The sequence below is a fragment of the Notechis scutatus genome, chromosome 2 (genome assembly GCF_049901735.1).
Source record: "Notechis scutatus isolate UNSWTSFEM ecotype Mainland chromosome 2, rNotScu1.2, whole genome shotgun sequence".
In the NCBI taxonomy this organism is placed as follows: Eukaryota; Metazoa; Chordata; class Lepidosauria; order Squamata; family Elapidae; genus Notechis; species Notechis scutatus.
The window spans coordinates 180,952,260-180,965,427 of record NC_142010.1 but is presented as its reverse complement, the minus strand read 5'-3'; the positions used below and the strand labels follow the sequence as shown (position 1 = coordinate 180,965,427).

General features: G+C 40.0%; 1 protein-coding gene across 1 annotated transcript in view; it reads right to left on the bottom strand.

Moving 5' to 3' along the window:
* Window positions 1–4,287: 4,287 nt before the first annotated feature.
* The window catches only part of GRIN3A (glutamate ionotropic receptor NMDA type subunit 3A), a 135,813-nt gene continuing 126,932 nt past the window's right edge, over window positions 4,288–13,168 (bottom strand). The window contains exons 8-9 of the mRNA XM_026683451.2: window positions 11,764–11,837; window positions 4,288–4,621 (exon numbers count right to left, since the gene is read on the bottom strand). Of these exons, the coding sequence (XP_026539236.2) occupies window positions 4,288–4,621; window positions 11,764–11,837 (408 nt within the window). The remainder of the gene's footprint in view (window positions 4,622–11,763; window positions 11,838–13,168) is intronic.

Below are 13,168 nucleotides of genomic sequence, written 5' to 3'. Positions count from 1 at the left end.
GAATAGCTATTGAAACATGGTATTTTGCCATTGAATTTCAACAAGACTGTCTTAAGAGTGCTAGGGTATACATACAAGCTGCAAGATGCCCACTCAATAGAGCAGTGGTAGTCAAGCTGGTCCCTACCCCCAACTAGTGGGCGTTCCAGCTTTCATGGTGGGCGGTAGGGGTTTTGTCTCCTACTTTATAAATCACCATTACTGTGGAACCAGTGGGCGGTTAGAGAAAATTTTACTACTAACAAAGATACAAAAGTGGGCGGTAGGTATAAAAAGGTTGACTACCCCTGCAATAGAGAATCGTCTCTGAATAAATGTTTTTACTTCTGACGATATTGAAGGGTTTTTATTTTCTGGGTATGAAGTACTTGAGGTGATACTGTCCAAGGTGAACCAGTAATTGATTTAATGTATAGTAATCTCATATCCCTAAAACAAGATGGATTGATGACATCAGCAAGTATTACAGGCCCAATTGGCAAAAGAGCTCAGGACCATATTGGGTGGAAACATGCAGAAGAGGCCTTCAACTTGCAGTGGATAGACAATGTCTAAAATAATGATGATGAATCTAATATGTTCTGCTGGAGCAGCTTGGTGGCCTAGAGGTAGAGCTCTCGCCTCACAATCAGGAGGCTATGAGTTCAATTCTAGGTAATGGCAGATGTTTCTGTCTCTGGGAGCAATGAGTAATTGTCTGCTGTGAACTCCACTTAGGTGTCAGGAAGGGCATCTGGCCAATAAACACTCAGTTCCATTAAGTTGTCCCAACTCTACCCTGATTGCATGGGATTACAGGGTCATTTAAAAAAAAAAACACCTCATACTCTGCTGAATCATATCACATAGAAGGCTGATTCTGTGATGAAATCCATTTTATCCATCGATTAACTGGAAAAATGAAGATGGGGAAGGAAAAAGAACAGTTATATTGTAAAGAGAAGAATAAAAATGAATGAAGATAACCAAAAAGCCCTGGTTAGGCATCAGTTACTTTGAAGGCTAAAAGTTAACTAGGCAAGCAGCCATCCCAATTATGGTTAGTTTTTAAGAATCAAGATTTTGCAACAGGAATGTCAGTCTTCCACTTATTTGTTTTTATCAGTTTCTATCTGAATGAGAGTTGGTTCTCTCCATCCCCCACATTTACAGATAATTCATGGAAAACAGCCTTCGTATTGGGCAAATAAAACATAACTCGTCTCCAAAGAGTGAATCTGCATTTTTGTCATCCAACCAGCTTGTCAGCTAGATCCAAACTGTAAAACAAATCAACAAGCCTGAACAATTAGTATTAAAATTTATTTAAAACTAAAATAAAACAAAAAAACAGCACATTCCCCAACCAGAATTTTCATTCAGAAAAGGTGATGGCCGGGGCAACTTACAGAAGTCAAGGAAAGACTTCACTCGTTGACACCAAAGGTATAAGATATATTGTAGTGCTGGCTTTCTCTTAGATATTTGAAGATGCCAATAAACTACTTAATTGGATAAAATTACTTGGTGACCTAGTGAGTAGAGAGACATTAGTCAGGCATTAGGCATCTAGACATTAATATCAGCACATTTTGTTGGTAGATTACTGTACTGCATTTGCTACACAAAAACTTGGCAGTTTTTAGGAGCAAATCCCCATTATGTTCATAATCTCACATAGGAATTATCTTGGACGGAAAAGCTAAACCTATGTGACATGTCTATAGGTCATGTTTTCTCAATCTTTGATTGGCAGAAGAACTTGAAAGTGAACTGGTCAAATTATACAAGGCCCTAGTATGTACATTACTTTGATTTGTCTCTTCTGTTGCTACTCGTGTGCCAATCCCCATAATGTAGTACGTACTCTGGATCTCTGATTAGGTTGGATTTCATAGTTATATGCCTTGTCGGCAGTGCCCTCTGTACAGGGTGAGCATCATCGGCTCGATATATAACTATGTATGAGGCCCCACTGTTGAGAGAAGAGAAAAGAGAAGCATAGTGCTTGAAATAATATGAAATCATCTTTGAGACCAGGATTATGTCATTTAGAGTAGCACGTAAATGGGACCATACTGACAATGATGTTGTATGTGTACATGTATGTGTAGGCAGGGTGGTATAGGGGAATGGGAGACAGAATGATAATGCCGATTGGTTGTACACCACATATAGTTGCACCCACTGCTTGTATAGCACCCGCATCAAGTATACACATTTAACAACTGGAGAGCAAGCCATCATCACTGGCAACTTACACAACACACTTCACTGAATGAAGGATACCACCGAGCTTCAAAAAAACCATTTAGTCACTAGAGTTAGATTTGGATTAATGAGGGACCAGAGTTTCCCTCGCCTCCAGCCTAAAATGATAGCTCCTCAGAACATGACATGGAATATTTATATCTATAAATAAGACTCTGGTAATAGAAAAACACTTTAAAGAATATTTTAACTGATAATTTTAAAATTTCTCCTTTGACATTTAAAAAATACGCTCAGGCCATCTATCTTGTCAAAGGCAGCAAGAGGATTATTTTGTGGAAGCAAAAACTTGGAAAATGGTCTAGTCTGAAAAAAAGTGGCAAAACAGTAGAACTTTGTCCGAAGAATATATAAGTAGTCCTTGCTTAGTGACCAAAATTGAAATGAGCAACTCTGTCACAGTTGGTGTAAAGAATAAGAAAGAAAAAGTGTGAAATGCAAAATGCCTTTCTTTTTCATACTTTCTTTCCCTTTTCACACTTTCCCACTGTTTATTTTATTTTGCTATTTGAATGTTTCATGGTTAGCATTTGCTTTTATACTTTTTCATTCTTAATAAGATTATTTGCAAAGCTGGGGTTATTAGGCAGTCAATCACATGTTTGGGACAGATATACGACTGCACCTTTGTTTCAGTCATTAAGTGAAACATCATGTGACTGTGACTTATTATTTTACCACGTTCTCTATTCACTCTGCATGTCGCAAGCTGGTTGTGAAGCACAGAAGTGGCAATTATGTGACTAAGGGATGCTGCAACAGTTGTAAATGTTAGTAGACAGGAAAGCATTTTGAATGCTTTGCCAAGTACAAAATTTTCTATAAGCACTCAACACATTGAAGCAAAATGTTTTACAATTCAAAACTTGCTTATTTGCTTGTTTTAAGTGAACTGCTCAAAAAATATAGTCCTACTCTGTATGGAACTTTAAATGAAAGAATCTTAAAATACTACCTTTAAACAAAATTAAGAGTGTGTATCTACAACATCTGCCAAGGGTGTCTGTAAAATTATTTTATGTAGTAGAGAAAGTTGGGTGGACTTTACTCTGGCAATTCTGAGAATGGAAATAGCAAGGAATATAAGATGATAGCTGTTAGTGAGAAGCAATCTGCACATATTACAAAAAAATAAATAAATAGTATGGTCAGAGTGCTGGGCTCTACCAGTAAACTTGGAGACAGGAAGCCATATTTTGAGTACATCCCCATATAAAAAATACCTGGTATGTGGTTACATAATACTTTGGAGCAACAAAAGTTTGAACCAAAACCAGTCTCCTTTTTTTTTATGTCGACATTCAGAACACATTTTTCCTTGTTTATCTTCTTCAGAAGGGACAGAATTCTATATGTTCCTACCACAATCCCCAATTTTTGAAAGTTATCCTAGGTCTTCCCTCCAAGCGCGGTATCATTTTTTGATAATGGATAGTTAAGAATGGGGTATAATTAAAGCCTCTTACTAATGTGTTTAATCTTTGCATCTGATTTTTTTGGTAGGGAATATCTGTACTCCTCTTGTGCCAATTGCAGAGAAGGCCAGCACCTACAGGACCCCTGGAGCCCACAGTCTGAGACATAATTATATAGGTTTAAAAACTTTGAACAGCAAAATCCATGCAGAGAACAATTCTGAATCATCTTTGAAAGGCTCTTGCTCTTTTGTTTTAATTAATGCAGAGAAAAAGAAGGGGAAAAAAATCCTAAAAAGTGGAAAAATTCATTTAATTCTAGTGAGAAAGAAAATAGGTGCTGTGTGGAATGGAGGCTTCAAATTCCTGTCGCCTGAGATCAACCCTTTCTACTAGGCTAAAACTTCCCACAGAGAAGGACCTGTTGGTACTTTGAAGGATTCCGGTAACCAGAATGCGGCCATCTTTTGGTAGTGTCGCTTTTGCAGGAAGGCAGGAGTTACTGTCGACCTATTGCTTGCCAACGGTGGCGCCACTTCTTAGCATTACACAAAAACAAAGCCCAAAGGTGAGGGTGTAATACAAATTATTACAGTCCGAGATGGAACGAGGATGAACCCTCTCAAAGCTCCAGAGTTCTATTTGTCCTCTGAAATTCCTCCAGCTCCTGTTTTCTGCTCACCGCTAACTGCAGTTCCTGCTTGATCACTTCGATCTGCTTCTCCAGTTCTGAGAGTTCCTGGATCACTGAGGTCCTAGCAGTGTTCAGAGCATCTGCTTTCCCATTGGTAGTCCCTGGAGAGTCTCTTTTCAAGGGGGGGAAAGCTGTATCATGCCTCAGTTGTTTGAGCATCACTTCAGTCGTTTTTTCAACACTGCAGACGTATTTCCTTCTGTGGCAGTTGCCAGGGCTAGCAGTGTTCCACACTGAAACCTGACTATTCCTGGGACTGGACCTGCAGAGGGATGTTCACACAAGGAATTAGGCACTCATCATATATATGCACTTACATAGTGAGGCGAACTAGGAAAAGGAAACTCTATGATTCCCCACAACTTCTTAGGCCTATCGTTCCAGCTTCCCCTCTAGCTACGTTTCTTGATTCTACTGTAGTTTTGAATTGCTTGGGAGCTTCTCTAATTGGATCCAATCCCATGTCCCAACTTGAGTCCAGCACATTTTCAGGTTGGCCAAACAACAAAACAATCACAAATCTATTGCAGTTTTACTGTATGAATAACCCTCCTGATTGGACAAAAACTCCATCTAGCCCAGTATTTTGCTTTCCAAAATACTCCCCAGAAGCTTCCAAGAAGTCCCCTAACAACTTATGGAGGCTGAGGTCCTGTATTCTTGCTCTTTGTCTTTCTAGTAACTGGTGCAAATGGTTAAATTACAGAGAATCTGGCCTCTTTTTTTAATTTGCAAGGACAGGCAAGAAGAATGATAGAAACAGTCAGATGGAACAAACCTTGAAGAAAACTGGTCTTCCAGAGGTCACTGAGCTATATCTTCATCAGTAGGGTTAGCTGGAAATTGTACACAATCTCTGGAAAACCATCGTTCCCACAACTTGTGTTGTAGTTTTGTGGCTAAACTGGGGTGAGGTAAATTGTGACTTTTTTCCAAGCTCCCTGGAGGTTTGTGTAAAACACACACACACACACACACACACACAATGCTCTTGTATCCCTTTTTTATTTAAATAAATACCAAGAAAAGAAAGCACCCAGTTCTAAGGGGAGAAGCTAAAAAGAGAAATGAAAACATGCAAGATATATATATTTACAGAATGTTTCCATCAAACGGAAGTGATATTCATTACAGACTTTCATAGCTAATCTATATTAATCAATTGTGCAAACCACAGAAGCCTTGCGACCATATGTTTGTCTTTCCAATGCTGAAGTTGCTCAGCTATAAATGTATTTCAGTTGTGCAGATGTCAATTCCCACTTGCGAGAAAAACATTTCCAAAGGATATAAACGTCTGAAAATATTACATCTTAAAAAGTCAAGTCATTGTACGTGGATTCCTTCATCCCTAAATGGAACAATATATTTAAATAAAGCATTATTTTCACTGCAGTTCTAACAACATGAAGGCCTCAACCACAATATTATTTCTGGTTGAAACAGATGTAGAGTAGAGTAGAGTGGAGTAGAATACAGTAGAGTAGAATAGAAATAGAATAGAAATAGAATAGAATAGAATAACAGAATTGGAAGGGACCTTGGAGGTCTTCTAGTCCCACCCCCTGCTTAGGCAGGAAACCCTACACCACTTCAGACAAAATGGTTATCCAATCTCTTCTTAAAAACTTTAAAATGTAACCTTTAAAAAAAAGAAATCTATTGGATGTTTGGCTTTTAAAAAAACCTTTTTTATTGGTTAAGTAAAAGCTGCAAACAAAATTGTTGCAATTTTTAATTTTGTTCACAAAGTCACTTCTTGAGATAGGAGCCACACATAATAAATAAATAAAAAGATAAAGCACAGAAAAAGATGCCTATACATTACTGAAAGGATTTAGAAGAAAAAGAAAAGAAAAAAAGATTTCAAAATTATTATAAGAAAGGCATTCTATTTCTATACCCCTCCCCTTTTCCTCCAAACGTTCAACTGATTGTTAAATATTTTTATACTTTGGACATTTCTGTTTGCATCATTTTAATTATTATACACAGTTTCTTTTTCATCATAAACCACATTTTAGCTTGCCTTACTGTGTGATATGTTGCACATAATGAAACCACCTGTGTGAATTTGGTTAGACTTCTGCTGTACATATACAGTATTTAGTCAGTATTTCCATTCTTTCATTTTTTAGTGTTCAAATCCTATAGTTTTCCTACCCCAATTGTGCGCCAATGTGATTCTTATATCTTATATCCCTTAGGGTCAGACCTAATAAAGATATCCCTTGTTTGAATTCAGATTTCATCTTTGGAATTTCCTGAATTTTAAGAGGGTGTATTTCCTTTTCGACTTCTTCTGATTATTTCCTTTTTATTCTCCCTTCCTGAAATGAATCTCTTTTCCTTCCTAATCTTAGGAGCCGGACCAAGTCTACGAAGGGATCACATTTGATGATTTCCTGAAGGTGACTCAATCTTTTTTTGCATTTTTATCGGCTTAGATAGAAAGAGGAGGCTGGCCTCCTGCCCTTAGGAACGTATCTCTACTCAGCTCTCCCAAGCAAACCCCTTGCAATTTCTTTTCAAAAAATATTCATTTCCAAATTCACAGAAATAATCTTCAGTAATGGTTGTTTCCCCCCCCCCCAACACAAAGTCTCCCAAATAATCAGCGTAGGGGAGAGGTGGTGGATTAGGGTTGGAAGTCCTCTGTTAGCTATCTTGCAAAAACTGCTATACGGGTAGAGTTTCTCTACCTACAAACTTTACAAGGGGTGGGTAGGGTTAAGTGAATTGACGAAAGGAAAGCGGAGAAGATCCTTCCTTAAAGGAGATGGGCGCAAGGTTCACAACAGAAGACTTTGGGTGCCTCAAACAGGACCAAGCGGAGATAGGGAAGTCCATGCATAACCTTTGGATTGCAACATTTGCTCCTTTTTTGAAGCACAATTTAAAATGGTTGCAGGATTGGAGATTGTCTTCTCCTCTACTAACTCTGGGTTTCCCCACCTCTTTCAATGCCAGATATGGGAAGGCATCGACATAGAGACCAAGATGCATGTTCGCTTCCTCACGCTGGAACCCATGGCGCTCTGCTACTGACGGAGGCGGAGTAGCTGCAACCGGGTGGTGGGAGGCTTTGGAGGTGGGTGGGAGGGCCACGTGTCTGATGGAGCAGCTGCCACGGATCCATAAAGTCCAGACCCATCTGGACCAGCCACATGGATTCCCATCTTGAAGACCAACCTTCTGGCCTCCAGTAAAAGGACTTCGGTTCTGATGCAATTGTTGTAGTGCTGGCTATATGTGTGCAGCTGTGTTTTACTTCTAGCTTCCTGGGCTGAGATCAGCCCCCCAAACACTAACAGGACCCCTTATTCCAAGTCAGAAGGGGGTGCTATCTCTGCCCACGGTAAGTCAGCTTTTGGGGCAAATGGGTATATATATTACAGATAGCCCTTGACTTAACGACCACAAGGGAGTCCAATTGTTCGTCAGTGAGGCATTTGGTTACAAGCGAGTTTGGCCCAAGTTACAGCTCTTTCTTAAGTGAATCACTGCAGTTGTTGAGTTAGTAACATGGTTCTTAATAGAACCTGGCTTCCCCATTGACTTTGCTTCTCGGGTCAGAAAACACGATCACGTAATTCCAGGACATTGCAACCGTCATATATGCATATATATCTCATAGAATAACAAGAGTTGGAAGGGACCTTGGAGGTCATCTAGTCCAACCCCCCTGCTCAAGCACGAGAGTCTATTCCAAATATTAGCCTCTACCTAGGATTGAACCCACAGCCTCCTCATTGTGAGGTGAGAGCTCCACCATGTGTGTGTGTGTGTATACACACACACAAACATATATTGGGCCAAACACTTTATGTGGGTGGCGCAGCCTTGTATTCCTGTGCAGCCTGGCTTAATTGCTTGTGGGGGGGACATTTCTCTGTGGACCACCAAAATTTTCTCATGGACCACCAGTGGTCCCTGGCCCACTGGTGGGCACCGGTGGTCCCTGGCTCACTGGTGGTCCCTGCACTCACAAACAAAAAAATCTCCACACCACAAGCCAGGCAAACACCTGGGCACAAACAGATCCCCCCGATACCTCCAGCTCGAACACACCCCAACCAGGCACCCAGATGAAACCTAGCTTCCTAACAAATGATAGCTGTCCATTTACTCGGAGCCAAGCTGCACTAAAAGCCTCCAATTACAGGAACACAATGTTGCCAGCCAATCAAGACACACAAAAAAGCCACAAAACAGACAGAAGATATTAGAAACACCAATCAAGCAGAACACAGCAAACTCCAAGACCAATAAACACAGACCAAGACTCCCAACCAATCAGGATGAAGAAAAAACCATTCTGGCACAGCAGTAGGCTAGCCCCAAATTTAAAACTGAAACAACTGTAAAAGTCTGACTCACAGACGAACACAATACAGAAGCCTGATGATGGCAGATGAGATTCTGCCGAAACGTTGCTACAACTTTAAAAGCACAACTATAATGACGTGGGAAAATACCCAAACAAAGTTGGATCCCATATCACCTCAGGCTAACAAGTCCGTCCAGCAGGAAGATAAATAGTTGTCTGTCATGTAAACATCTCAATTACTTTCCAGTGAAGTGTAAGATCTGTACCAAATTGACACTAATTTTTCTCCTTGTAACCTAAGAATGTAATTCTTATCCTGTACTACATTCAATTTTAAGCCGAATGAAACTTTTTTGAGTTGGGCTACCTACTTAACTTTCAAAAGACCAAACAAAGCTGAATACCATACATGTGGGTACCGCGAAAACTTAAGAGAATATATATATATATATATATATATATATATATATATATATATATATATATATATATATATATATATATATATATATTCTGAGGTTCTCGCGGGTTTTGTATGTGGATCTTTGGTTATTCAGGTTTTCTCCAGCGTAAGATTGGAAGTATCTAGGCAACGTTTCGATGAAGTCTCATTCATCATCTTCAGGCTTGTGTCTTCCGCTCTGTGCTTCTCAGAGTGATGTGAGCTTGCAGCTGCTTCTTCCTTTTATTCTTCCTTCCTAAAAGGAAGAAGCAGCTGCAAGCTCACATCCTCTGAAAGCACAGAGCGAACACAAGCCTGAAGATGATGAATGAGACTTCATCAGCCGATGATACTCCAATCTTCGTGAGAAAACCTGAATAACCAAAGTACACACACACACACACACACACACACACACACACACATATAGGCCTTCTTGGGATCACGGACTGTGTTGGAGACAGGAGGTAGGTGGTGTCCCCTCCCCTCTTCCTCTGTTGAGAGAGAGCACTGTTTGGTTTTAACACAGATGACCTCTTTGGGCCCCCTTTCAAACCACCTCTGCCCAGAACGTGGGCTTTGCTGTCTTGAGAAGAATGGTCTTCGTCTTTCAGACGCAGATGGGCTGTTGAATCTTGTCCCGGTGGGTTTCTCCTCCCACATTTCACCATGTGAATGTGAAGTTGTTTTGTTTCTCCAATGTACAGATCTGGACATGGCTCACTGCACTGCACTGCATTGACTAAACTGGGGTGAGGTAAATTTTTTGATATCTGGTGTTATCTTTTCCTCTATGTAGGGAATTTTGTCTTTTTATTTTGGATGTTTTAAAAAATGGTGCATCTCTACATGTATAGTATTGGGGAAAATAGCTTCAGTAGTGATTGAAGAAGGTATAATGGTTGTGTATCTCAGGGACAGCAATTTTGTTTCAGCATTCTTCATTCCTGTCTTTCACACAATTACCTAAAAGCATCGATCAGAGTTATTGAAGAGCAGAAAGTCATTCTTTACACTGTTTAACTGCAATGATTTGCTATTTCTGTATCTGTGGTTTGGCAACTTGACCGCAGGTAGATTGAATAGGTATCCATCATAGAAATACAACATGGTAGACTTGTTTACATGCTAGTGCTCAATTCTTCTTTCTCCAGGGTTCCTGGTCCTAACATTTCAAATTGAATATTTATTTTTTATCAAAAACCATTTGGAAAGTCATATTCACCCAGGGATTTAATTCTGTCAGATTTCTAAAAATTGCTTTATAGCAATAGTAATAGCACTTAGACTTATATACCACTTTATAGTGCTTTATAGCCCTCTCTAAGCGGTTTACAGAATCAGCATATTGCCCCCAACAATTTGGCTCCTCATTTTACCCACCTCGGAAGGATGGAAGGCTGAGTCAACCTTGAGCCTGGTGGGATTCGATCTGCCAAATTGCAGTAGGAGTAGCTTGCAGTACTGCACTCTAACTACTGCGCCACCGAGGCTCTGTTTTATGACCAGACTAGGTTTATTACAAGGGACGTGAGAAAAACCAACAAAAAAGGATGTCTGGAAAAATACAGGCAGGCATGGGTCTTATTATTTGTGTCACAAAAAAATATCAGGAAGCGAAAAGCACATCTGTCAAAGATGATGCAGCGTTTCAAAGTTAGCTTGTGCATTGGCTTCAGAGAGAAATTTCATAATGGAGTAAGCAACACAATGGCACCATGCTAGATAAGAATGTCAGATTAATTGTAAACTGGCTTTGAAGAGGCAAAGTCTAGTGGTGAAGGCAGCGGGCTAGAAACGGGGAATGGGACTTCTAGTACTGCCTTAAGTAGGAAAGGATCTTTGGGCCAGTCACTCTCTCTCAGCCCAATCCACCTCACAGGATTGTTGTGGAGAAAATAAGAGAAAGGGGTATGTTTGCCACCATGAACTATTTATAAAAATAATAAAGATGGGACATCACATCACAACTTAACAATGTAACATAACCCCTGTTTATACAGTACTAAGAAAAAGTTCAAAACGGAAATGCAATTATCAGACAGAGAATGGTGTCTATCTGTCATGAACATCCTACATATTATTCCTAAAAAAACCTATGGTTTCAAAGAGTTGGTGCCTGAATACAATGTGTTAGACCAGTTTTTTCTCAGTCTTGGCAACTTTAAGATATATAGATTTCAACCCACAGAATTCCCCAGCCAGCCATGTGGGTTAAAGAACTCTGGGAGTTGAAGTCCACATATCTTAAAAATGCCAAGATTGGAAAACATTGTGTTAGACCATAGTAAATCAGTTAATGGGAGAAGAAATATTAATTCAGGGAAAGGATATATAGTTAAAGTCATTTTTTCAGTATAGCTGAAGTGGATCTTTCTGATATATGACTCTCTTGACCCCAAACAGATAAAATTGTTTACTTTCCTACACCGCCTTATACAATACAGGTGAAGTGGATCTGTCTGATATGTGATTCTCTTGACTCCCAAATAAATACAACTTTCCACTTTTCTATAATGTGTGACTACATTATACAGTTCTTGTCCTTTAAACCAAACCAAAACAATGCCTGGGGGAATCTTTATCTATAGATGCATCAGCAAACAAGAGATTAAAAACTTATTTTTCTTACTTCTTTTCAACTGGCTTTGTTTTAAGCTGGTGCTTGTCTTCCATAAATGAGTTGTTTAGAGCACGGTGCAGTCGCTAGAGGAAAAACCCAAAATAAATTAATCAGAAGGGAAATTGTCCTTGCATTTTAGGTAGATTGAATATGAAACAGGGACTCTGTAGGGAATGCAGTATGGAAATAAAACTGTTTGCCTAATTTATCATTGTTACTGAATGTTGTATCTTTGTGACAAGTCCAAAGTTTCAGCTCCTCATATTTGCTAATACTGCACTTTAGTGAAGGACTACAGATTAGATGGTTGCATGCATATTCAATCCAGATGTTTCCTAGGATTAGAGATTCAGCCATACAGCCAGAAGTGTTGCCAGGCAAGGTAACTACCTGGAGGTGAAATGGGCCAATAGGCTGATTAATATACCAACCCTGGGTTTTAAATCAGAAATGGAAAAGGTATGACCATCACGATGTTAACTATACAGTGCCTACACACAAAATAGAAACTTGGGGGAAAGGCTGTAGGGTTGCAGTCCAGATGATCTTGGGACTGAATGGAATAAGAATGGCCTTTCATGGCTGATACAGAGAAGCTTTAAAGAATAATCAGATTGCAAGTGCAAGTATGTCTTTCTCAATATCATAGAGACTACAGGAAAGAAAGGAGTCAACCCAGAAGAACATTCTGATGGCAGAAATTTATGTCATTCTTCTTCTTTTATTTAATAATTGTTAAAATGTGCACAGAAAACAAAATGGTGGACAGCTAAAAAAGGATAAAGCAAGGAGGGATCCAAGGAGGGATGGTTTGGTTTTTGTGTTTCTTGAGTAGCAATGAGTTAGGCACTAAAAGCTCACCAGCAATATTTCATCATTACTGAAAGCTTAGATTAGGGGTGTCAAACTCGATTTCATTGAGGGCTGAATCGGGGTTGTGTTTGAACACGGGGTGGTGATGGGAATGGCCAGGGTGGGCATGGCCAGCTCAACGTTATTCGTGTCAGGGGTTCCTGTGGTGGCCCGAGCACTCTGCCAGTGAAAACGGCCTCTTGCAACCCTCGGTCAGTGAAAAGGGAGTTCTGTTTTCATTGGCAGAGGGTTGCAGGAGGCTGTGCCAGCCAAAAACAGAGCTCAGGAGCTTGTTTTCCCTGGCAGAAGCATGTGCCCCCAACATGAGTAACATTGAGCTGGCCCTCGCTGTTTCCAGGGTGGCCCCGTGGGCCCCATCTAAGTACATCGCAGGCCGGATCCGCCCCCAGGCCTTTAGTTTGACACTCCTGGCTTAGATTTTGGATTGAGGTACCACATGTAGGTAGAGGTTAAGAAAAGTTCAATGGACAACTCTGCAGGACAAACCAACCCACAAGATTGATGTGATGTCTCTAAGTTGTGTCTGTAGCTCATGCTGTGC